We start from the raw sequence: 23,301 nt of genomic DNA, 5'->3' as shown, positions 1-23,301 counted from the left end.
GGGCGGGGCGGAGTCAAGCCCGCCGGAGCTCCGCCCCCAGCGGAGACGGCCGAGGCCGGGGGCGTGTCCTGGGCGGGGCCGTGCCCCGCCCCGCCCGGTCGCGGAGCAGTGGCCAGCGCAGGGAGGGCCCGGCCCCGGGATGTGAGTGAGGCAGGGGTGGGGGCGCGGGGTTGGGCGCCAATCCTGGCCCCCGGGGTTCCCAGGGGTCCCCGTGGGCGGGAGCGCTAATGCGCGGGCTACCCGGCGGGCTCGTCAGGTGCGTGCCCAGGTACTGCAGGCGAGGGGCCGCTCAGGCCGAGTGAGTCCCGGCCGGCCCCGCGCCACTTTTCTGCGGTGCGAGGTGCGGGCCACGGGGCTCCGACCTGGGCGAGGGCAGGCGACATGCGCGGGTCTGACGTCTGTCTTATCCCGGGCTCCGCCGACAGTGCGGAGGCCCCTCGCCCTGGCAGCAGCTGGAGCCGGGTTTCTGGTCCCGGTGCGGCGGTGGCTGCAGAGGTGTAATGGGGTGAGAATGGAGGGGGGGGGTGAATTGCGCGGCAAGGCTGAGGTGATCTCCATCCCTGGCTGCGGGTTGGGCCACAGCCTGAATGAACCCGGACTTGCTGTTTCTGGGAACCGTCACCCCCACCCCCAGCTCTAAGGGATAGGGCGCTTTCTGTGCTCAGCTGTTTGGATGCATTATCTCGCGACAGCCCCATATTTTACTGTTAAGGAAACTGAGGTCTAGGGCCACACGGCTGTTTAGCGTGATTGTTATAATGTGGAAATGAGATGTGTAGCCTTTGCACCCAGGTGGACCTGGGTGAACTTTGGCTGCTGCACAGATCTGCAGTGTGACCTTGGGCACTCCTGGTTCCCTCTCCAAGCGTTTGTTGCGATGGTGGTGCCTACCTCCCAGAGCTCCTGCGAGATTTGGGTTGGATAGTGCTGGGAAAGAGCCAATGCTCAGTAAGGAGCTGCTCTCATGACTGTTATTACGGTTGCTAAATGGCGCTCTTCCTGCCACCAAGGGAGAGGGAGCTAGTGGTACTGGGTCAGGGCTGTGGGGTTAGTACAATGGGGTGGCAGGGAGGAGGAGGATGCTTTCCACACTGAGATTGCCCCTCCCTGTGTCTGTCCCTGTGCACATGGAAGGCCGCACGCAACTCAGCTGTACCAGCATGTGCCGGAGTCGCGCTGGCCCATCGTGTATTCCCCACGCTACAACATAACCTTCATGGGCCTGGAGAAACTGCACCCCTTTGACGCAGGAAAATGGGGCAAAGTGATCAGCTTCCTAAAAGGTATGCGAGGCCCTATGAGACCCTACATGTGTTTCTTCCAGCCCACCTTCCCCACCCCAGTCCCCGGCCCCTCCTGGTGTCCTCCTTCCACAAGCTGCCATCTCCCTGGTCCAGGCTCATTCCTCATACTGCCTTCCACCCATGGTGGCAAAGGGGCTTTTGAACACAGGCTTGTCCTGTCTCTGTCCGTGGAGGCCCATAGAAGGGGAGCTGATGAAGGATGGACACAGGGAAGCTGAAGGTCAGAGGAATCCAGTGCTTGGAGAATCCAAGAGGTAGAGAGCCTTTGCTCCAACCCTGCTGATTACAGATGGAGGAAATTGGAGCCCAGAAAGGTTAGGGAACATGCTCAAAGTCACACAGCTGCTAAGTGGCAGAGTGGGGTCTGGAATTCAGAGCTCTAGGCCCCCACCTTTCACAGCTCATTCCACTGAGTAAGGTGGTACTCTAGAGTATGGTTTCAACTTCGGTTTGTAACCCGGGGGTCTGGTTTAGGTGGGAAATTCGGGCATCACAGTAGGCTAGTGGAAGAATATTCTCCCTTTCTCCTGCATTAGGGGTTCTTTAATTGACAGAAGTAGAGAATGTTACCTGGCATAGGATAAGGCATGGGGAATCTTTAAATCACACATTCCTGATCACACCATGGAGAAAGTTTCACTTTGGGGCTAACCTGTCTTTAACACTGAAGCCCATCTCCCCTTTTAACAAATCTAGAGCAAGCCACAGCCTCTGCATATCACAGAAAATAGAATCAAATAATAGATTAATAATGGTTTGTTGCTATCATACATGTATTCTATTTTTGGTTAACTTCTATTTATGGCAACTGATACTGATTTTCCATTTACAACTGTGACCAGAATAGGTATTCAAAGAAAACTCTTTAAGTAGAAAAGAATACAGGTGGGGAGCTAGGACTGTGAAAACCCCGGCAAGGTGAGTGGGGCCAGCCTGCTGCTCATCTAGCTGGTCTCTTGCATTCTTGACTGTGGTCCTTCATGCTCTGTTTCCAGCAGACCCAGCCTGAGTCACTGCTCCCATTGCCCTTTCTTGGGATCCTGTATTACCCAGCAGCTCAACATAGGGTTCCTTGTCTCCCTCCTCTCTGAGCTGACAGTCCTCCTGAGTTCTTTCCTTTCTCCTCTGAGGATGTGGGTGGAAAGGAGGCAGGGGCCACATGGTGAAGGGCCTTGGGAGCTGCCAAGAAAAGAGCTGGCCCTTTGCCTGAAAGCAATGGGGAGCCATGGAATGTTACTGGGGCGGAGGGCGGGGGAGAGTAGAGAGTGCCTTCTGTCTGTGAAGCTATATTGGGTAATGTATGGAACTAGTTGGCTTCTACGGGTTACACATTAACACAGTTTCCTTAGATAATGACCTTGTCCCTTTGATTTCCCTAGAACCTGGAGCTGGATGGTCCTGTTCTCACTGTGCCCTAGAGAACTTCCTGCTCTTGGCTTCAGTGTCTTCTTTTGCAAAACAGAGCAAATCTTGTGTGGTGGTTGTGAGGGGTGATAAAAATACTGCAGTGTTTCCCAAACATCAATTATTTGCAAACGGCTATTGGGACCTTGCCATTTCCTCATACCACCTGCTCCGTTATTTACTTCATATATATATATACACACACACACGTGTGTGTGTGTGTGTGTGTGTGTATACTTTTTAAAATCGACTTAGCCTGTGCTTAAAAAAAAAAAAAAACTTAAATGAACTTGTTTTAAAAGGAAACATTATATCATCTAAATGGGAAAAGCCAGTTTCACTTGCCATAAATAGGAAGTCATGGTTAAAAAATAAATGCAGGAAAACTATAATTCACTTCAGGCTGTTTCCTGTTGCCTGGCAGTCTGCGAGACTGCTGCTTTTTGGGTTAAAAACAGGGAGATGAGCAAGGGTTTAGGCAAGTCTTAAAGAGAGGCCACGCCACATGGAGACTTCCATGATGTCATCAGAAGATGCAGGGAGAATCCGGAGAATCAAAGTGAGAGTCAACATTACCAGTCCGTGTGTTACCTCGACTGCTACATGCCCAATGTCTGACTCCCTTGGGCCCTCAGGCCTGGTGTTGTCTACCCTGGCCCAGGAGGTGACCCATTCTCAGAAGTCAGAGATTGCCCACTGCCTCCCAAGGCAGGACTATAGCAGAGGCTAAGTCTGCAGTTCTGTTGGAGGAGTGGTCTGGAGCCAGGTCCACCTTCCAGTCATCAGGGAAGCAGGGTGCCCACTCTGTGGTTTCAGAAGAGAAGCTTCTGTCGGATGGCATGCTGGTGGAGGCGCGGGAAGCTTCGGATGAGGACCTGCTGGTGGTGCACACAAGGCGCTATCTCAACGAACTGAAGGTACAGGGGGCCTGGGGTGAGGGGTGGCCAGAGCAGAGAGGCAGCTCAGCCTGGGGAAGCACAGCCTCAAGGGGCCCCATTCCTGCCCCTCATGCGGGGGTGGGGGAGCATGAGAGTCTGTGGTCCCCAAGAGAATGAGAGAGTGTCATAAAAAAACAGATACCAGGATGGGCTAAGCTGCTTAGTGAGCTCCCTGTCCCTGGGGTATGGGATCAGGGTTTCCCATCTGGTGGGGTTTGAACCTTCATAGGTGTATTGGGCCTCTACCTTAGTGCCTTTGAATCTGTGTCCTTTATTTTTATTATTTTTTAAAATTTATTTGACAGGGAGAGAGAGAGAGAGAGACAAACAGGCAGAGGGAGAGGGAGAAGCAGACTCCCCACTGAGCAGGGATCCTGATGTGGGGCTTGATTCTGGGACTCTGGGTCATGACCTGAGCCGAAGGCAGATGCTTAACCAACTGAGCCACCCAGGCACCCCTCACTCTGTGTTCTGTGAACAAGCCTCAGAGACCCTTGCTGACATGCTGGATGAGGGGACCCCCAGTCCCTTGTCCTATCCAACCAAAGCTGTCTTTTTTTAGGTCTATTTTTATATTGCACTTAAGTATAAGACTCTTGTACGAACTTCTCCTGCTAAAGACTTGTTGAAAACTGTTGGGCTAAAAACTTGTGTGAAACTCTCTGGAGCCAAGCAAGGAGTATAAACAAGTTGTCAGACAGGTGGTGGCGGTGTATGGGGGTCATCTGGGGAGCTCCTGCCCCTTCCCAAGTGGGCGGCTTGCTACTCAGCTCCACTGTGGACCCAGCATGGCCGGGGTCCTGGCTTTTGAAGAGAAGTTCGAAATTCAGGTTAGTAAAGCGGCAGTCCCAGGTTTCTTAATGTGACCACTCTCCGAGACTTTTCAGTCCACCCTGCAGACCAAACCAAGCATATAGACTACCTGCTTGTGACTTCTTTCTAGAAGAGCTCACAAAGCTTTCATGAGTACTTGTGAGTCTGAGGCCCCTAGGTGAGGTGCTCCCCTGGAGGGGAAGCTAGGCTGCGGGAGTGGGTGTTGCATCAGAACCTGGTACTGCCAGCACACTCTGGCAGGGGGATGGTCACGGATGCCACAGGTTCTCTGCCAACAGTGTGGGATCCCACATCCCTGACACCCAGCTCATCCTAGACTCAGTAGATGCCAGAAGTCACCAACCCCTCCCCATGTACCCCCTCCCTCCCTGCCATAGGTGGAAAAGCCTAGGCCCAGAAAGAGGCTCCACCTGCTCAAGATCACCCAGGAAGTCCAATAGCCAGCCTTCAGGGAGACCCCAGGCTGGGCATCTAGTCAGTCTTCCTGCTTCCCGGTCACAGTTGCTACCTACCCTCCTCCCCAGCTCTGGCCTGAGCTGTGAGAATTCTAGATGAAGCTGTGACAGTGTCAGCTCATGAAAGATTACCAGGAAGAGGTTGAAACCTGGCTCCTGGGAGAGAGAGGTGTGCAAGGCCTTGGAAAGAAGCCCAGTTCTTGGCTGCCCTGGTTTCCTAGGGCCCAGACATGCGTGGTCACAGTCCACAACCCAGGAGCTGGGCCAGGAAGACACACCTGCCAGAGTTCAGAGGGTGAGTTTGTGGAGCAGGGATAGATGGCAATGGGGCAGGACAGAGAGAGACCAGAACAGAAGGATGCCTGGGTGGATGGCATGTGAATGTACCAAGATAAGGCTGGGGGTAGGGGGGCATAGACTCCAGGACCCCATCTGTTTGAGGAGCCTTAAGGAGAACCATGCAGGGCTCCCTCTGTGCTTGGCCTTGGCCCCCCCAAAAGCCTAAGGCAGCTTACTGTGTATAAATAATAATAAAAAAGTGTCAACAGCTGGAGACCCAAGTAGAAAATTGAGGTCAAGGGCAGGAGGAGAAGTCAGATATGTCAACTGAGAGGATTAGCCAAGATGCTATGATTGAGCTCCTGGATTTGCCTTGGAGCTCCCTGGCAGCAAAAGCAAATGGAGAAACATGAGGATTCCCACAGCACTTACTAAGGAGAAGTACTCAGTCATTCAGCACATCTATATCAAATACTGACTGTGTGCTGGGTACAAAACAAAAAATAAGCAAGTTCCCCTGGTCACATGGATTTGTATTTTTGTTGTGGAAGACTGAGAATAAAAAAATAACCACACAAGAGCATTTCACAGAGCACCAAGGGCTGGGAAGGAAAGAAAATGGAGGGTAGCTGAGTGAAGGGTGAGGGTGACCGGGTGGTCTGGGAAGGCCTCACAGAGGTGAGGTTTGAGCTGAGACAAAAGAATGAGGAGTAGGTGACACTCTTGTGGAGCTTTGAAGGAAGAATATTGCAGAGCCACACGCCAGGAGGGGGAGGTAACTTTGCCTCCTACAGGGGAGAAGGGTGCTAGGTGGCATGATGTGGTCAGGGAAGCTAGAAGTGTCAGGCCACATTGGGTCTTGTGAGCTGTGGGAAGAGTTTGGATTTTGTTCCCGGTACTGTGGGAGAATGATACCATGTGAAGTACCCTTGGTGAGCACGTGGACCCATGCCCATTTCAGGCATTTTGGCCTTTAGGGACTGTGGCTCAGGAACATCCCCCTTGCCCCCACTCATCCCCTGCCCCCCCATCTACAAGGTTCCTTTTCTTTTTTTCTCTGCTGTGGGCACCTGGGACAGTGCCCTGGAGAGTTCCTGCAGGTTTCCCCAGTTGTTCTGTGTGTGCTCTGGGACGTAACCCTCTCCCCTGCCCCACCTCACTCTGCCCCTCTGTTCCAGGGCTCATGCCTTGCCCTGTCCTGGCGTGGCCTTCAGGGCTTAATAATTCAGGCATTGAAGGAGATGCAGTAGCCTGAGGTTTGGCAGGTGATGTCTGTTTAGGGAAAGAAACATTTATTGAGCATCTACTGTGTGCAAGGCTCAGAATTGTCCCCATTGAGGGTGGTGGTTGGATTGGGCCAGTGCCAGGTTTTTTGTCTTCTGCTAACCCCAGTGACAGTCTGCCTGGGGTGTGGGGTAGCTTGATGTGAATCTGACTTTGTGCAGTGCTTGGGATACATTTATCCAGCAAGTATTTTTTTTTTTAAATCCACTAAGTATTTAATGAGCACTGTGCTATGTTCCAGTGAAGACAGGCTAGAACTAAAGAGATGGAGTCCCTCTCCTTAGGGAGCTGGCATTTATGTGGGGAGAGTCAGTCCATAGACATGATATCAATCACGTCAATGATACAGTGTGTTACAAGGCTCTCAGTGCTGTGGGCAAAAGTACAGCAGGAAAGGGGGTGGTGGGGATAGCTTACTGTCATGTGATCATGGACTGAGAGCAGTGAGGGAGTGAGCTATGTGGGCATGTGGAGGGAGGGCATTCCAGGTAAAAGCAGGAGCAAGTGCAAGGGCCCTGGGGCCAGGGTATCTCCAATGTGTTCTGAAACACTGTGTACCATGGGAATGGGAGGAAGTGGAAGTGGAGCGGAGACTGGCAAGAAATGGAGTCAGAAGACAATCAGGGGCCAGACCACACTGGGCCCTTTGTACCGCTGTGGCTTTGCTCTGAGGGATGTGGGAGCCAAGGAATGTTTTAGGCAGAGGGAGATGATCTGATCTAGGTTTTAGCAGGTTGCTTGGCAGCTTTAATGAGATGAGGCTATCAAGACAAATGCAGGGAGATCAGTGAGGAAGGAGGTTTCCACAGTAATCTGGTGAGAGGCCCTGGGCTCTCAGACTAGGCTAGAAACAGCAGCTATGGATTTTGGGGGAGGTGTAGGATATGCAGTTTGTTATGAAGTTGAAACAATAGAATTTTCTGTTTCTCACACTGGGTATAAGGCATGCAAGAGAAAGAGAAACCAAGGACATCTGAGCCTCAGGAAGTCTGGGCACCTCTTGAGCCTAGACATGACCTCCCAGCCCTCAGAGTCCTGTCCAGAGGGATACAGACCTTAGCAGCAGAGCATTGGGGAGGGGGAGGGGCTGAAGTATCAGAGAGTCTCTGAGGAAGTGCTCCCCCACCCCACTGCTGCCTCTGATTTTTCTCTATCTCTTCCTCCCTGAGAGGACTCTTTTCTCCTTATTTATGGTAAAATTCAGATAGTGTAACCAGTAACCATTTTAAAGTGTAAAATTCAGTGGCCTCTGGGTGGCTCAGTTGTTAGGCATCTGCCTTCAAATTAGGTCATGATCCCAGGGTCCTGGGATCCAGCCCTGCATCTGGCTCCCTGCTCAGTGGGAAGTCTGCTTCTCCCTCCCTGCCCATTTGTGTTCCCTTTCTTGCTGTGTCTCTCTCTCTATGTCAAATAATTCAAGAAAATCTTTTTTAAAAAAAGTATAAAATTTCAGTGACCTTTAGTATATTTACAATGTGGTGCAAACATTGCCTCTAGGTCCAAAACATTTTCTTCAGTTTGTCTATTTCATCTTTTGTTGCTTGTGCTTTTGGTGTCACATGTAACAATCCATTGCCAAATCCAGGATCATGAAGATGGACCCATTTGTTTTCTTCTAAGAGATTCAGTTTGTGTTTAGGTCTTTGATCCATTTTAAGGTAATTCTTGTATATGGTGTGAGGTAAGGGTTCAACTGTAGTTTTTTGCATGTGGCTCTCTGGTTTTCCCAGCATGATTTGTTAAAGACACTGTACTTTCCCCATTGACTAGCCTTTGTACCCTTGTAGAAAATCAACTGGCCGTAGATGTATAGATTTATTTCTGGATTCTCTATTCTATTCCATTGATGTATATGTCAGTCCTATGGCATTGTTACATTGTTTTGATGACTGAAGATTTGTAGTAACTTTTGAAATTTCAAGTCCTCCAACTTTGTTCTTTTTCAGGTTTGTTGTTGTTTTTTTAAAGATCCCTTGAGATTCCCTATGAATTATAGGATCAGCTTCTCTATTTCTGCAAAAAAGACCATTGGGATTTTGATAGGGATTGTGTTGGATCTGTAGATGAGTTTAGAGAATATTGCCATCTTTAAAATATTACTTCTTGCAATTCAGGAACATGAGATATTTTTTCACTTATTTAGAGCTTTAAGTTTATTCAGCAGTGATTTGTAGTTTTTAGGGTACCAGTCTTGGACCTCCTTAAATTTAAAGTTAAATTTATTCCCAAGTATTTTATTATTTTTGATGTTATTATAAATGGAATTACTTTAAATATATTTTATTTATTTATTTGAGAGAGATTGAGCACTAGCAGGGGAAAGGGCAGAGGGACAAGCAGACTACCTGCTGAGGGGGGAGCCTGATGCAGGACTTGATCCCAGGACCCCAGATCATGACCTGAGCTGAAGTTAGATGCTCAACCAACTGAGCCATCCAGGTGCCTCTAAATACTTTTTTAAATTTCCTTTTTGGATTATTTATTGCTAAGGTATTGAAATACAACTGATTTTTGCGTGTTGATCTTAGATCTTGCAACTTTGCTGAATTCACTTCTTTAGTTTAATAGGTATGTGTGTGTGTGTGTGTGGTCTTTAGGGCCTTCTGTCACTAACATTGAGCCGTCTGTGAATAGGCATAGTTTTACTTCTTGCTTTCCAATTTTTCTTTCCTAATTGCTCTGGCTGGAACTTCCAGTGTGAGGTTGAATAGAAGTGGCAAAAATGGGCATCCTGTCCTGATCCTGATCTTAGGCTGAAGATTTTCCATTTTTTAGTACTGTGTATGAGGTTAGCTATGGGATTGTGTGTGTGTGTGTGTGTGTGTTTGTGCATGCATGCATGTTTATATGATAAATGCCCTCTACCAGGCTGAGGGAGTTCCTTTCTATTCCTAGTTTGTTGATTGACTTTTCATGACAGGGTGTTGGATTTTGGAAAAGGCTTCTTCTTCATCAACTGAAATGATCATGGCTTTTTCCCCTTCTCTCCTTTTGCTCCTGTTTTCACTGATGGAGAGTTCTGACCCAAATGAAGCAACTGGGGCTCCAAATGGGGTTGTAGTCATCTCTCCCCTGAGAGCAATTCTTGGCTTGGATTTCTGAGGGTAGGGTCCACCTGAGGAAATCAGGCAGCTGGAGAATAGAGCCTTGCAGAGCTGAGAGTACGGGGCGGAGTGGGGGGTGGGTGGGTCCCAGGGATGTCGTCAACCTCAGGTATGTCCTGCTATCTGTGGGGTCCCCAAAAGGCTGGCTGGGCATAGAGGCCATGGTACCTGGCCAGACCCTGAGATGTGGAAGCTTATAGGCCATGTCTTTTGGTGGGCAGGGGGCATTAGGCTAGGGCAGACCTCCCTTGTTCGTGTCATTCATTCATTCATTCATTCATTCAACATGGAGGGGGTCAAGTTCTTTAGAGCAGTGATTCTGAAACTTGCTTAAGCCTTGGAATCCACTGGAGGGCTTGTCATAACATGGATCACTGGCCCCACTTCCAAAGTTTCTGAATTAGGAGGTCAGGAGAGGAGCCCGAGAATCTGCATTTTTTTTTAAAGATTTTATTTATTTGAGAGAGAGTTTGCGTGAGCGGGTGAGGGGAGGAGCAGAGGGAGAGAGAGAGAATCTCCAGCAGACTCCCCGCTGAGCACAGAGTCTAACAATGGGGCTTGATGTCACGACCCTGAGACCATGACCCAAGCTGAAACCTAGAGTCAAACACTTAACCGACTGAGCCACCCAGGTGCCTCAGCAGTCTACGTTTCTGGCAAGTTCTCAAGTGCCGGTGCTGCTGGTCCAGGAACTATGCCTCAGAGAAGCACTCTCTAGAAGCTGGGGCTATCAGGGATGGGGGTGCAAGGGATTCCCAAAGGGCCAGCTTGGCGGTGAAACCTGTAAGAGCGGGTGGGGGGCAGAGAGGGCAGGGGAAGCTGGGGGTGCCCGTGGGGGTTCAGCAGAAGCGTGGCCTCACCTGACCCCAGGGGGGATCCCCTTTCCTTGTGCCATCTCAGGACAGAGGGCCGGGCTGTTCTAGCCCCTTTTCTGCCGGTTACTGTTTGGGGCTCTCCTGGGTGGCAGGGGTGAGGTGGCCTCCTCCGTGGAGTGTGCAGGTAGGGAACTGGGCGAGGATGGATGGCATGTGCTGTGAGTACTTACTGTGTGCCAGGTGTCACTCTGGGCATTGTCTGGATGGCAGGAATGGGTGTTTGCCTGCCCTTCCTGGCCCTGGCCCCTTTCCGGAAGAGACTGGTAACAACAGAGACATACTGTGATGTCAGGTAGAGACAGGTGTTCTTCAGAAAGATAAAGCAAAGCTGGGAACTGGGGGGGAGGGAGGGCCCAGGTCGGGGTACTTCAGATGGGGAGGTAAGGGTAGGCCTGGTGGATGGGACTAAGTCCTCCTTTTAGGTCTGGTGGGGAGGTGCTCCTGGTTCGTGGATGAGGAGGTAGGAGGGAAGTAAAGGGCCATGTCCCAATTCACACAGCAGTGGCAGAGCCTTGAGTTGGACTACTTTGATGCTGAGGAGGACTGCTGAGCCCTGTCCCCACTCTAGAAGCTTCTAGCTCATCTCTCAGTGCTCTTGCCTGGGGCCAGGCTCTCCCAGGACTTGAGCTTCTGGCAGATCTGCGCTGGGCCACAGGTCCCAGATAAATTGTTTGCCCTTCCTCTGTGGCCCCTCCCCACCCTCCCCATCCTCCAGGGCTCATCCCCCCCTTCTCCCCTGCTCCCTGGTTTATTTTTCAGCCTGGTTGCTGGTGGCTTTTCTAGAGCACTACCATCCAATAGAACTTTCTGACATGCTAAGAATGTTCTAGAAGCGCTCTATCCAGCAGCCACCAGCTACATGTGGCTATTGAGCACTTGAACTGCGGCTAGGGAGACTGAGAAAAGAAATTCTAGTTTTTGTTTTTGTTTTTTATCAAAGTATGGTTGACTTTTTTCGTTGAAGTAACAAAATTCTAATTAAACACGTTTCAAATTATTTTAAAAGTATAGCCAAGTAGCCACATGTGGCTGGATGGGATGGCATGAGTCTAGACCATTGCTGCCTTATACAGAAACCACCGTGGGGCCCAGGAGAAGTCTAGCACCATCTTTCAAGTGGATGCATTGGCAGACATCACCTTGGCCAAATCCCAGACGTGCTTCTGGTGACTTTACACCTGGCCCATGTACAATTCATCCTCTATCCTAAGAGGTTCCCAGTGTTTTCTAGATGACTGCCCCCTTTGAAGGTCAGTTTGGGTTCTATAAAGATGAGCCAAGCCAGCCGACGGATGTTGGTGGCCAGAAAGTTTGGGAGGTGGGGTGAAGCAAAGTTCGACAGGATTCTTCACTGCACGATTTAGAGCTTTTAATGTGCAAGAGTGTGTTTTGAATTTCTAAGGGGTAGACAGCAGGAACAGTGTTTTCCAGACTTCTTTGACGTGGAACCCTTTCCTGATGGGAGTGCTGAGCTGGACAGGTGCTGTGGAACACAGTTTAAAAGACCCCTTTGGGGCGCCTGGGTGTCTCAGTTGGTTAGGCAACTGCCTTTGGCTCAGGTCACAATCCTGGAGTCCCGGGATCAAGTCCCGCTCAGCAGGGAGACTTGCTTCTCCCGATGACCTCTCCTCCTGCTCGCTCTCTCTCTCTCTCAAATAAATAAAATCCTTTAAAAAAAAAAAAAAGCCACCCTTCTCATGGCTTTTGTGTCTTGAGTGGATCTCTCTGGAGGCCAGGATAAGGTTCCATTTTCTTTACAACTTTATTCCCTGCTAGCTTGCTGAGGGAGAGAGAGGGGGAGGCAGGGACTTAATGTGTTTCCCTCAGTGGCTCACTTGTTATTATACCGTTTATTCAGAGAAAATAGTGGCCCTGTGCTTCCCACATGCCAGGCCTGTGTCTGGCAGTGGGATTGGCATGCTGAGCGGGCAGAACTGGTCACCTTCTGCCCTCTGGGTCTGCCCCCCCCAAATGTGCACATGCACACACACACACATACACACATGCTTGCATGCACACATGTACCTGGAGGGGTCTTGGAGCTTTCTAACCATCCTGGTCTCACATCCAGCACCCCCCACCCATAGACCCTGCGGTGCCCTCCATGTTACAGCCAGAGGCCTGGGGCTTCAGGAAGGCTGGCTGGGCACCTCTCTTTTCAGACCACGAGTGGTCTGGGTTCTATGGGCCACGCTCACCAGCTCCTTCACTTGAGCGAGCTGTCCCCATCTTGGTAGCCTGGGAGGGGTGCCCACATAGCTGGTCAGTGCAGTTTGAGGCAGCTTGGGTGCCCAGCCCACCTGGGCCCTGAATAACGTCTTCCCTGTTGGCCATGGTGGCTGCAGCGGCCCCTGCAGGGGTTGATGGGTATCCTGTCCTGCACTGACCCCGAAGTGCACTGTCCAACTAAGGTGCTGCCAGCACCTTCCCAGGCATATCCCCTTTTGTCTCACCCCATCCTTGGCCTCTCCTGTTCCCCCTCTGCTGGTTCCTCCTCATTATTGAACATGCTCGGGCCTCCTTTGCCCTAAATTTCCTCTCCTGGTGGGAGAACCCAGTGGCCATGCTCCCCATTCTGAATACCTCTCTTTGCTTGCTCCTTCCTGAAACTTCTCTCCCTAGCCTCCCGAACGCCATCCCTCTGCCCACCCCCAACCTGTCCCAGGACAGCCCTCGATTGTCCCAGTGGGCTACACTTCTGGGCCTGGCCCTTCATGGTTGGAGTCTTAGGGTTCCAACCTTGCATCCTTGACCCATCTGTCTGCCCCTCCCCCTTGTTCTATCTGCTAACTGTGCCCCTCTCACCTCTCCCAGACCCTCATTATCTCTCCCTTCCTCCCTGGGGCAAGCTGCTGCTTCTGTTTATGTTCCCCTATTTGGTCCTCCTGCTGCAGCCAGGACAGCTTGGGAAAGCGCCATTTCATGGCTCCCCACTGCTGTGACCAGGCTATCTGAAAATATTCTCTGGCAGCCCAGGCCCTATGTGACAGGCACAGCCCAACTTCTTGGGAGCCTGTACTCACTTTCCAGTTGTCTTTTCACCTTTACCCCGACATCTGGGCAACTCCTGTTCACCTTCAGTCTTAGCTTCAAGGTCACTGCCTCTAGAAAGCCTCTCTGCTCCCACCCGGACACAGACGACATTCTCCTTTAAGGGTTTGTTGCAAATAAGTGTCTCCCCACTAGGCTGCGAGGCCTGTCAGGAGGAAAGGCCTGGCCCTGCCTTGGAGCCTGCTGCCTACCAGGCACTCACTAATTATTTACAGAGAACCCTGGGCCCTTCTGAGGCTCTGCCTGGGGTCAGGGGAGAGCAGGGAACATAGATCCAGGAACATTCTCAACCAGGCAGCAGATTGTTCAGGACCTGGGTGAGTGGACATTTGCCCAGGGTCCAGGGGAAGACTGTGTCCTGGAGCAAATGCCTTTTGGATACCCTAGACTCTCCTGTGTCAGTAGCTGAGATGAGGGCCACCCTTTTGAATGGAGGTCCAATTTCCAGTGCATGAAGAGGTCATGCTGGGCCAGAGGAGATCTTCCCAGGTCAGGACCTCAGTGTCTTCCTCCCTCCCCCACCCTGTTTTGTACAGGGAGCCAGCTTGGGGGGGGGGGGTCCTGGGTCTGCAGCCCATCAATGGTAGTCCTCTGCAGCTCTTGTTCTGGGCACAAGGGGGCAGCCAAGGGCTTTGGAGCACTGAGGAATGTGGGCCAACAGCTTTAAGGAAAGAGCTCTTTACTGAGCCCAAAGCTGGGTGGGGGGATGCTCTCGCATTTCTGATGAAAGGAATTGTGCTAAACTGGAAGTTTACCCAGGGCACCTTGAAACCGGCATTACAAGGAATCTGACTTCCCAGCTGCTGCCTCTGAGGTTTAGGCACAGCAGTGGGAGGCCAATGGCCTGCATCTCTTTCCACAGTGGTCCTTTGCTGTTGCGACCATCACAGAGATCCCCCCAGTCATCTTCCTCCCCAACTTCCTTGTGCAGAGGAAGGTGCTGAAGCCCCTTCGGACCCAGACCGGAGGAACCATCATGGTAGGTGGGGAGGCAGGCGGAAGGAACTGCTGGGCTCGGGACCCCCAAAAGTCTCTGGGCTTTTTCCCACCCTGGGCTTCTCCATCTGGACTACACTCCTCCCACTTTGTAGTTGAACAAAATCCTGAATATTTGTCAAAACACAGGAACAATCACCCTTTCTCCCAAAGCCTTTCCCACATGAGCCAGGACATTGAATTCCTTGTTCCTACCCCCATTGACCGCCTATTAGAGTTGCCGTATTTGCTGGTATATAAGATAACCAAACGCCCATGAGTTCAGCTGTGGGTGACCCTCCCCTCCCCCTGCATCCTGGTGGTAGTAAAGAACCCTTCCAGCAAAATTAGGTGTCATATCCCCTATGTAGCTGTCTTTAAAACTAGCCACAGGCTGCCGAATTAACTAGTGGTAGAGGAACATTAAAGTTTTAAACATGGGATCTCATCCAGAGCTGGACCAAGACCTATTGATTTTCTTTTCAGCTTTGCAAATTTGTCCCTTTTTTTGTTTAATGGGGTTTTTGGTTTGTTTGTTTGTTTGTTTGTTTATTGGAATATTACTGCCCACCCCCAAATGATGATTTCCTACAGGATTTTGGTATTCAGTCTGCTGTATTTCCACAGGCACAAAATTGTCTATTTTCCTTTGAAAGCCTTGTTGAGATCGCTGTCAGCTCCTGGGTGATCATAACTACTTAACTTCGATTTCTTCCAGTTTCTTGGCAAAATTGCCAAGGGGCTTATGCACTGCACATCTCATATGCTAGCCAATCTGGTCCTTGCTTCAAAGACTGAGTCTGAGCTTGCTGGAGGATGGGTGCCTCCTGAACCCCGCCTCAGAGATCAGCACTACCTCAGAGCTGGCTGGACACAGTGTTTATGGAATGAATGGGGAAAGCTGGGAATGAATGACTGAGTGGGGGAATCAATTGCCTGTGCCCCTCACCCTGTGCTTGTCTCCAAAGGCAGGGAAGCTGGCCATGGAACGAGGCTGGGCCATCAATGTGGGTGAGTTCCCTGGCCGGCCTGGCCTGCTGGATCCTGGGGGCTGGGAGGGCCAAGAGGAATCTGAAGGCAGCCCCTGTGAGTTGAGAGGCTCTGGTGCCTTATTAAGTGGGATTGGGGGAGGCTATGTGGCCATCTGGTGTCTGGGAGGGACCAGCTAGTCCCTCCATCTGGGGTAGGATCCTTATTTAAAGGAGTTCCCAGATGGCTTCCCTACCCTGCCTTTGCATACTTCAGTGATAAGGAGCTCGCTCCCTCTAAAGCCCTCTAAAGCCTTCAGCATTCCCTAGGCAGCCCCAGGTGTGGCTGAAACCTGCAGCATTTCAGAGTCTTTCCTGAAAAAACTCCATCGGCCTCCTGGGCCCCAGGACAGTCTGCATAATGGGCAGACAGAGTCAGGGTTAATACCATGTCCTTCTCTGGGGCTTCTCTGGTGCTGGCGCACCCTGCAGTCCACTGGACTCTCCCACAAGATTGGCTCAGGGGAAGGCTGCACACATCTTCTTCCTTGTCCTGTCTTCATCTGTCCCTCATGGAGACACAGCAATTCACAGTTAGCAAACCTCTTTCCTCTCTGGCCTCTCATTTGAGCTGGGCATTGTTGTTGTTGGTACCATGGTATGGATGAAGAAATAGGTATGGGGAGAGGCCTGGTGGCTTGCTCAGAGTCCTGGAGCAGAGAACCTCTACCTTTGGCTTTCTTGGTACTGCCGGGTAGCCAGCATTAGGCCTGGCATAACAGTGATGTTACGATAACACCACTAAACGGATGATTGAAGGAGACGTGCCTTTGTGGCTGCAGCAGGGTCCTCATAAAGACCCAGGGAACCCCTTCCTGCCTGGAAGATATTATGACCTGGTAGAGGTTAAGAGCCCAGGTCTTGATCCAGTCTGGGTTTAAATCTTCGTTCTGCCATTAGTGAACTGTGTGATCCCAGGCAAGGTGCTGGTTTTCTGTGTGCCTCAGTTTCTTCATCTGTAAAATGGACATGATGATAACAGTGCCCCCACTTGGGGCTGTAGGGAGGTTTCAGTGAGCTCTGTGCCCCCTTAGGAGTTCATGATTGGCTATTATCTTACTGTTAAGATCCACTGACAGCCTCTTGGTGGGAGAAGAGGCAAGTCCTTTGTAGCCGTGGGCCCTGGACTTGAACTGCTGGCTAGAGCAGCTGTTGGGCTCAGTTCTAGAGGCCCCTGAAACTCAAGCTCTTGTTGGTGCTGCAGGGCAAGGGTTTCTCAGAGTGGGGGAGAGGTTGGAGCCTGACTCTGGTGCCCAGGGGATTGCCATGGGCAGCCATGACCAGCAGATGGCACCCTTCCTGGCCGTGCCTTTCTACAACCTGCAGCATGTGGGCGGTCCTAGGATAAATGGGTCTCCCAAAGCCCCACTGCCCCATCCTGGCATGGGATGTCCCATGGAGGCAGGCATGGCCCTACAGAGACAAGGGACAATTATTTGTTTGGGGCAGGATGAGCTCCTGGCCCCTGGTGGGCTATGATGGGCACTGGGGGCTGACTTGTTGAGATAGCCCGAGAGGTTTCTTGCTGTGGACAGAGATGGCTGTGATGGTATAGCTATCTCCTGAGTCAGCTATCTCCTGACTCAGGCATAGCGACACGCTCAGGTGCTTAGTTCACTTGGCCAACCTGGAGTTCCAGGAGCCTGTCCCTGGGAGCTGAGTGGGCGTGGGCTGTAGGCAGGAGGTAGGGGTTGGAGGAGGGGGAGGACAGTGTGAGGCCCTGACCACACCACATGTGCTCTCCTGCAGGTGGCGGCTTCCACCACTGCTCCAGTGACCGGGGCGGGGGCTTCTGTGCCTATGCGGACATCACACTGGCCATCAAGGTGCGCCCAAGAGCATGTGGGGCCTTGCCTCCAGGAGCCCTCCCTGGAATGCCCCTGCCACCCCCCACTGGGTGTTCTCCACATTACAAAGAAGGAAGCTGGGTCCCAGGAGGGGAGGAAGCTGGGGGGGGGGGTACCCATCCAGGCTGGGACCGGACACTTGCTCTTCTGCGTTGTCCCTGCCGCGGGGAGATAGTGAGGCCTCCAACAATGGTGGGGTCAGGAGTGGGGCGGCCCATTGGTCAACAATATAGGGAGCACATCATTCCACTGGAGGGAGGAGGCATGGGACATGATGTGATGACGGGGATGGCTGGTTCTGGCAGGCTCAGCCCGCTTGCCGTCCTCACCTCAATTACTCCTACTCTGCACGGAAGAGGAGACCCAGACTCAGAGAGATAAGGGGCAGGGCGGGCACTGGCCTAAATCTCTGTTGGGTGGCTGAACTCCCTTTAGCCACCCTGTGCCTTGCCTGGTTCTGGGCATCAGGAATGGGGCTGGCATGTTCCCTGTTCTCAGAGGGTGCACAGACCAAATGGGGGAGGGGAGGGCAAGTAGGTCAGCAGACTCTGGCCATTCAGAGAAGGGGACACACACACACACACACACACACACACACACACACACACGAGACCTTCTGAGAGGGTAGGGAAGGGGAAGGAAGGCTTCCCAGAGAAGGAGATGTGAGAACTTGGGCTTGTAGGCTAAGACAGAGAATGCAGAGAATGAAGTTCTTAGCCTTGTAGGCTAAGACAGAGAATGCAGAGAATGAAGTTCCAGGCACAGCCGTGAGGGGATATTCCCTCCTCAACCCCTACATATTTCCCTAGGAATCTCCAAGGCCCTACTACCCTGTTCCTGACCTCCAGCCCGCCAGGGCGCAGCACGTGCTGCCTCCTCCAGGGGGTCTTCCCAGACCATGCACACACGTTTCTCTCGTGCTTCTCCTGGGTGGGTGAATTCTTTGCCTGGTGGCCTCATTGCCCACAAGTGTGTCTGGCCTCCTGCCTGACCCCTCACCAACTAGGAATCCTCAAGGGGCTATGTCCTCTGGCCTGTCTGGGTCCTCACTTCCTCCTCCCCTCCGCTGGTAGTTTCTGTTTGAGCGAGTGGAAGGCATCTCCAGAGCCACCATCGTTGATCTCGATGCCCATCAGGTGAGTACCCTGTGGGGGCTGCGGTTTGTGGCCCTGCCTCCCAGGCCCCCTCAGCTCCGTCGCACAGTGCCCCACTGTGGGGCTCCCTTCCCCCTGGGAACATTGCCAAGTGCCAAGCTGGGCCTCTTCCACTCCCACCCTCATCTTCCTCTCTCCTCGCTGCCCATCTTCTGCACCTTAGATTGGAAGCAGAGGGCTGTCTTTGTCCCTCTGCCCTGCTCAGCCCAGCCAGGCACTGGGTCTTCCTCATTGCTTCTGTCAAACCCAAGGGTCCTTCCTCCCTTCTGATTGCCCAACACACCAGGCTGAGGCTCTTCCTAAAGCCCAGTCTGGCCATGCCCCTCTCATGTTCTGAAGCCTGCTATGGCTCCCCAGTGCTTCCTGGTCAGTTTGGGGTGCCACCCCTGCAGATAGCTGAGGACTCCTGTGGACCTGCCCCTTAGACAGAGGCTCAGGGTTGTTGGGGCTCGGGGCCACTACTCAAGAACTTACTGCCTGGGGGTAAAGCAACAGAGTCCTCAGGACTCCAAATGTTGGGCTGGCTCCTCTGGTCAGACAAGGCAGGACCTGAAATGGGCTCTCAAAGACCTCCCACACCCCTGCTATTGTGCGTTAGTGCTGGTGGGTGCCCTGCTTTGGGTGGGTGGGTGGGGTGTTGTCCAGTGACAGCAAGCTCTGGAACCAAGTCATTACCTGTGCAGCCCTTTCCAGTTTACCTTGCCCATCTCTGACCCCCGCTGATCCTACTGCAGACCAGGGAGGGTGGTAGGGCTAGAATTCCTTTCTAACTCCATGAAGAAGAAGCTTAAAGGGCTGGGGCTCACTCAAGGTCACACCAGAAGACCATGGGGCTGGGATTTGCGGTTGAATTCCAGCTCTGCTGCTTAACAGCCAAGAGACCCTCTGCCTCCAAGGGCCAGCTGAGCTGCTCAGGCACGTGGGCTGTTTCTTGGGGTGTGTGGGTGGGTCCTGGCCTTGACGAGGGCACCTGCATGTGAGCAGCTTTCATGCCTTCCCCATAGGGCAATGGGCATGAACGGGACTTCATGGGTGACAAGCGCGTGTATATCATGGACGTCTACAACCGCCACATCTACCCTGGGGACCGCTTTGCCAAGCGTAAGCTGCCCCCTCTCCCTCAGCCCTAACTGTACTCATGCTTGGATGGAGGTCTCTCTCCTGAGTGTTCCCTATATGCTGGGCTCCCCAGAAGTCACTTCAGTTATCCTCAGTATCCCTGGGAGGGGGTGGTGGCTCCCATTTTATAGACATGCAAACTGAGACTTAACTCACTTGACCCATCCAAGATCGCATAAACCTATCCAAGAAACAACACATGTGGGACCTTATACTAGGGTAATCACCAGAAGAAGAAAAATAGAACCCCTCCTCTGTAGGTGTTTGTCTAATAGAAAACAGGGAATGACAAAAAAGAAAAAAGGAAAAATAGGATAAAGAGGAAATGCGAAGATGGCGTAAACCAGGTCAAATATAATGGTGGTTAAAATAAATGCAGGTGGGTTAAACTTACTAATCAAAAGGCAGAGATTCCCTGATGCTCTCTGAAAACACAGTGCCCTGGCCACTTGGCAAATAGGGAACATTTATGCAGGAATGGGACTTTTATGCCTGTGGATCTGCTGAGGGTAATTCAGCCCCAGGTGTGGCCCAGGGGCCTGGGTTTCTGAAATGAGTCTCGGAGGTGCTGGATTTGGGCCTGAGGGCACAGCAGGGTGTCCACATTTCTGGACAGGGGTTCAAGGAGGCAATGAGATCAGATGTCCCCCACATGGGTCCCTAAATCCCCCTGGGCAGAATGCTTTAGCTGAAGTCGCTTCTCTCCCTTGGCCCTCCCGCCTTGCATTCTTGAGCTCCATTTGGGATGGAAGGAGGCGGAGCAGTTGCTGGGGACCTTGACCCTCCTGAGCCTGTGTCCTAGCTTTGCGTGTGGCGCGCGCGCGTGCACACACACACACACACACACACACACCGCTCTTCCTGTCTCTCCCTCAGAGGCCATCAGGCGGAAGGTGGAGCTGGAGTGGGGCACAGAGGACGACGAATACTTAGATAAAGTGGAGCGGAACCTCCAGAAGGCCCTCCAGGAGCACCCGCCCGACGTGGTGGTGTACAACGCGGGCACAGACATCCTGGAGGGGGACCGCCTGGGAGGGCTGTCCATCAGCCCACAGGTGCCTCCCAACCCGGGGGAAGGGGTGCAGAGTCCCCCCCCCCCCCGCCAACCAGGGTGCTTCTGATGTGGGGGAGGGGCTGGGCAGGACTTTCTGGACAGAGCCACAGGACCCAAGCCCTCCCGCATCCCTCCACAGGGCATCGTGAAGCGGGACGAGCTGGTGTTTCGGGTGGTCCGTGGCCGCCAGGTGCCCATCCTCATGGTGACCTCTGGTGGCTACCAGAAGCGCACAGCCCGCATCATCGCCGACTCCATCCTTAATCTGTACAGCCTCGGGCTCATCGGGGCTGAGTCCCCCAGTGTCTCGGCACAGAACTCAGACACACCCCTGCTGCCCCCTGAGGTGCCCTGACCACGCTCTTGCCCTTCTGCTCTTCTGCGTGGCTCCCTGCCTGCCTCAGCCCCGCCCGCCCCTCAGTGCTTCTCCTTTTCTAACCACGGGGGTGGTGGGGGCAGCAGCCAGGAGGCACCGAGGGGCGGGGGCCTGTCCCTGACTGGGCCGGCCTTTGGGGCGGTCCCTCCACTCTCCCCACTGGGTGTCCCTCTGTGGGTAGGGGCGGAAGACAGGGCCTGAGTCCCAGAAGACCTCATGTGGGGGTCATGGGTCTAACCAGGCCCTGCAGAGGTAGGTGGTTTCGCTAGGAGGGAGAACGGCAGGTGAGGCTTTGGGGGCAGAAGTCATAGGATTCGTTTCACCCTCTCCTCACGCAGGAGGGGTACGAGGAGCCATGGGCGCCCGTGTGAGTGGGGCCAAGAGCTGGGGGTTGCAGGTAGGCCTCTGGGGGTGTGGGGTTTGGATTCCCAGCCGGCGGGAGCCCTAGGCCTGGATGTGAGGGGTGGCTGGGAAGGGGGTGCCAGTGGGTTTTCTCATCTGGTATTCCCCTTTCAATAAAGCAAGAGCTGGACCTATTTTCCCGGGGCTCCTTGGTGGGGATAAGGGGAGGGGTAGGTCTGAGGAGCCCCAAATCCATGCTTCAGCCATTGTCTTGCCTGTTTAGGGAAAGTAGCAGGTTTTGGAGGAAGAACATTTGGCTCTGTGATGGGCCTCAGCACCGGAGGCTTGAAGGGGCTTCCAGCCCCAGTGGGGAGGGGACAGAGGAAGATGAGGCCCAGAAGGGGATCTTGCGGATGGGGGCAGGTGGCCAAGCTAGGACCCAAGGCCCCAAGTAAGGACCGAGGTGCTGGTGGCCAGGCTAGAGCTCCCAGATGGAGGGCAGAGGTCTCCAACCTGGCCTGTAGGTTGTATGGATAGGAGCTAGGGCAGGGCCTTGAGTTGTGGGGGAAGGGGCTATAGACTCCACTGGCCTCACCCATAGTGCCCAAGCCCTGATGGCGCTTGGAGTCCAAGGTCCCAAGTGGGCCCTGACATCTGGTCTTTGAAATGCTGCAGACCCTGACCTTGTTTTGTGCTCTGATCTGAAGGGGACACTCAGGGTCCCCCAGGAGGCTGGTTGCTGGGGGTGGTATCCGCCCCTCATTCCCTGGGTGCGTTCTTAGACAGTGATCACAAGTGGGGGGTGGGGAGGGAAAGTGGGCCAGCTGAGGCTTCCCTATGCCTGACCAACCCCACATGGGGGACTCCTGTTCATTACCATTTGGGGGTACTCTTGCATTCTCCCACATACTCCCTTGGTGCTCTCTCTGCTGGAGGATGGGGGAAGGGTTTCAAAGGCATAAACATCAAAAAGACTGACCTCCTGGACTAGACCTCGAGGCACTAACCGCGCACTTGGACTCCCACACCTGCCCCCGGGTCCTAGCCATTGGTTTCTCTGCACCTGACTGAAGGTACCTAACATCCCCTCATTTCCACCTGGGGCCTGCAACATCTGGGGGCAGGCAGTGGGCTCGCTTCATCACCATTGAGCTTCTGTTTGTAGAGAACCATAAAGGCTGTTCTTGACTAGATTGGCTGCTGTGTGTTCTTCAGGGGGAAGCGTCCTTACCTCCTTAGGATTAAAGGAAGTAAAGATTTAAAATTCACACAGCCTGACCTTGAGAGCTGCCCAATAAATGCTAGTATTTTCATTCCGTTCTTGGAGTCCAGTGAAGTAGGTCATTGTTCCCATTTTACCGATGAGGTAACTAAGACCAGACAAGGCATTTGCCCCAGGCCACATGTGTGCTAACACCCAGGTTTGAACCTACCTCTGCCAGATACTGAAGGATGTGTTCTCAGATGCCTCAGATTTGGCAGGAGTGAAGGAATGAGGTGGGGGTTGTTGATCTCCTGATAGAGGAGGGCCCAGGGTCTGGTAATGATGTATGGGGAGGGGAGGCATGTAGGGCTGGGCTTTGATGGTGGCTGTGCACAGGTGGGGTGCAGTGGGGGGTGGTTTCCAGCCATGGCCTGTGGTTAGAGCATGTGGATGGAGCACGGGGATGGGATGGGCTGCGGCAGAGGGGTCCTGGAAGGGGGGAGAGCAGAACCTGTCCTGCCTGGTCGAGTGACCAGGGCAACCCCAGTGTTAGTGGCATAGCCTGGGCAGGAGCAGGATGGCCCCCAAGTTTTCATGCCGGGGACAAGGGCGGCAGGTGACAAAATTGGAGGGTGGTGGGCAGGAGTCCAGTTCAGCCCTGTGCTGGGCGTAAG

General features: G+C 53.0%; 1 protein-coding gene across 3 annotated transcripts; it reads left to right on the top strand.

The window, feature by feature from the left end:
• On the top strand, window positions 1-22,614 carry HDAC11 (histone deacetylase 11). 3 transcript variants are annotated; one of them, XM_045063371.1, is made up of 10 exons: window positions 1-141; window positions 1,135-1,283; window positions 3,525-3,625; window positions 14,391-14,507; window positions 15,472-15,514; window positions 17,281-17,357; window positions 18,452-18,514; window positions 19,537-19,633; window positions 20,528-20,706; window positions 20,845-22,614. In XM_045063371.1, coding segments are annotated over exons 1-10 (1,044 nt in total). In that variant the 5' UTR covers window positions 1-139; the 3' UTR covers window positions 21,061-22,614. The 3 variants fall into 3 exon arrangements, with proteins under 3 accessions (XP_044919306.1, XP_004738667.1, XP_044919305.1); XM_004738610.3 differs by lacking the exon at window positions 1-141 and adding an exon at window positions 152-256; XM_045063370.1 differs by lacking the exon at window positions 1-141 and adding an exon at window positions 299-505.
• The last annotated feature ends 687 nt before the right edge of the window (window positions 22,615-23,301 follow it).

The sequence above is a fragment of the Mustela putorius genome, unplaced genomic scaffold, assembly GCF_011764305.1.
Source record: "Mustela putorius furo isolate JIRA1106 unplaced genomic scaffold, ASM1176430v1.1 tig00003850_pilon_pilon_pilon, whole genome shotgun sequence".
Classification (NCBI taxonomy): Eukaryota; Metazoa; Chordata; class Mammalia; order Carnivora; family Mustelidae; genus Mustela; species Mustela putorius.
This window is presented reverse-complemented; position numbering and strand designations above follow the sequence as displayed.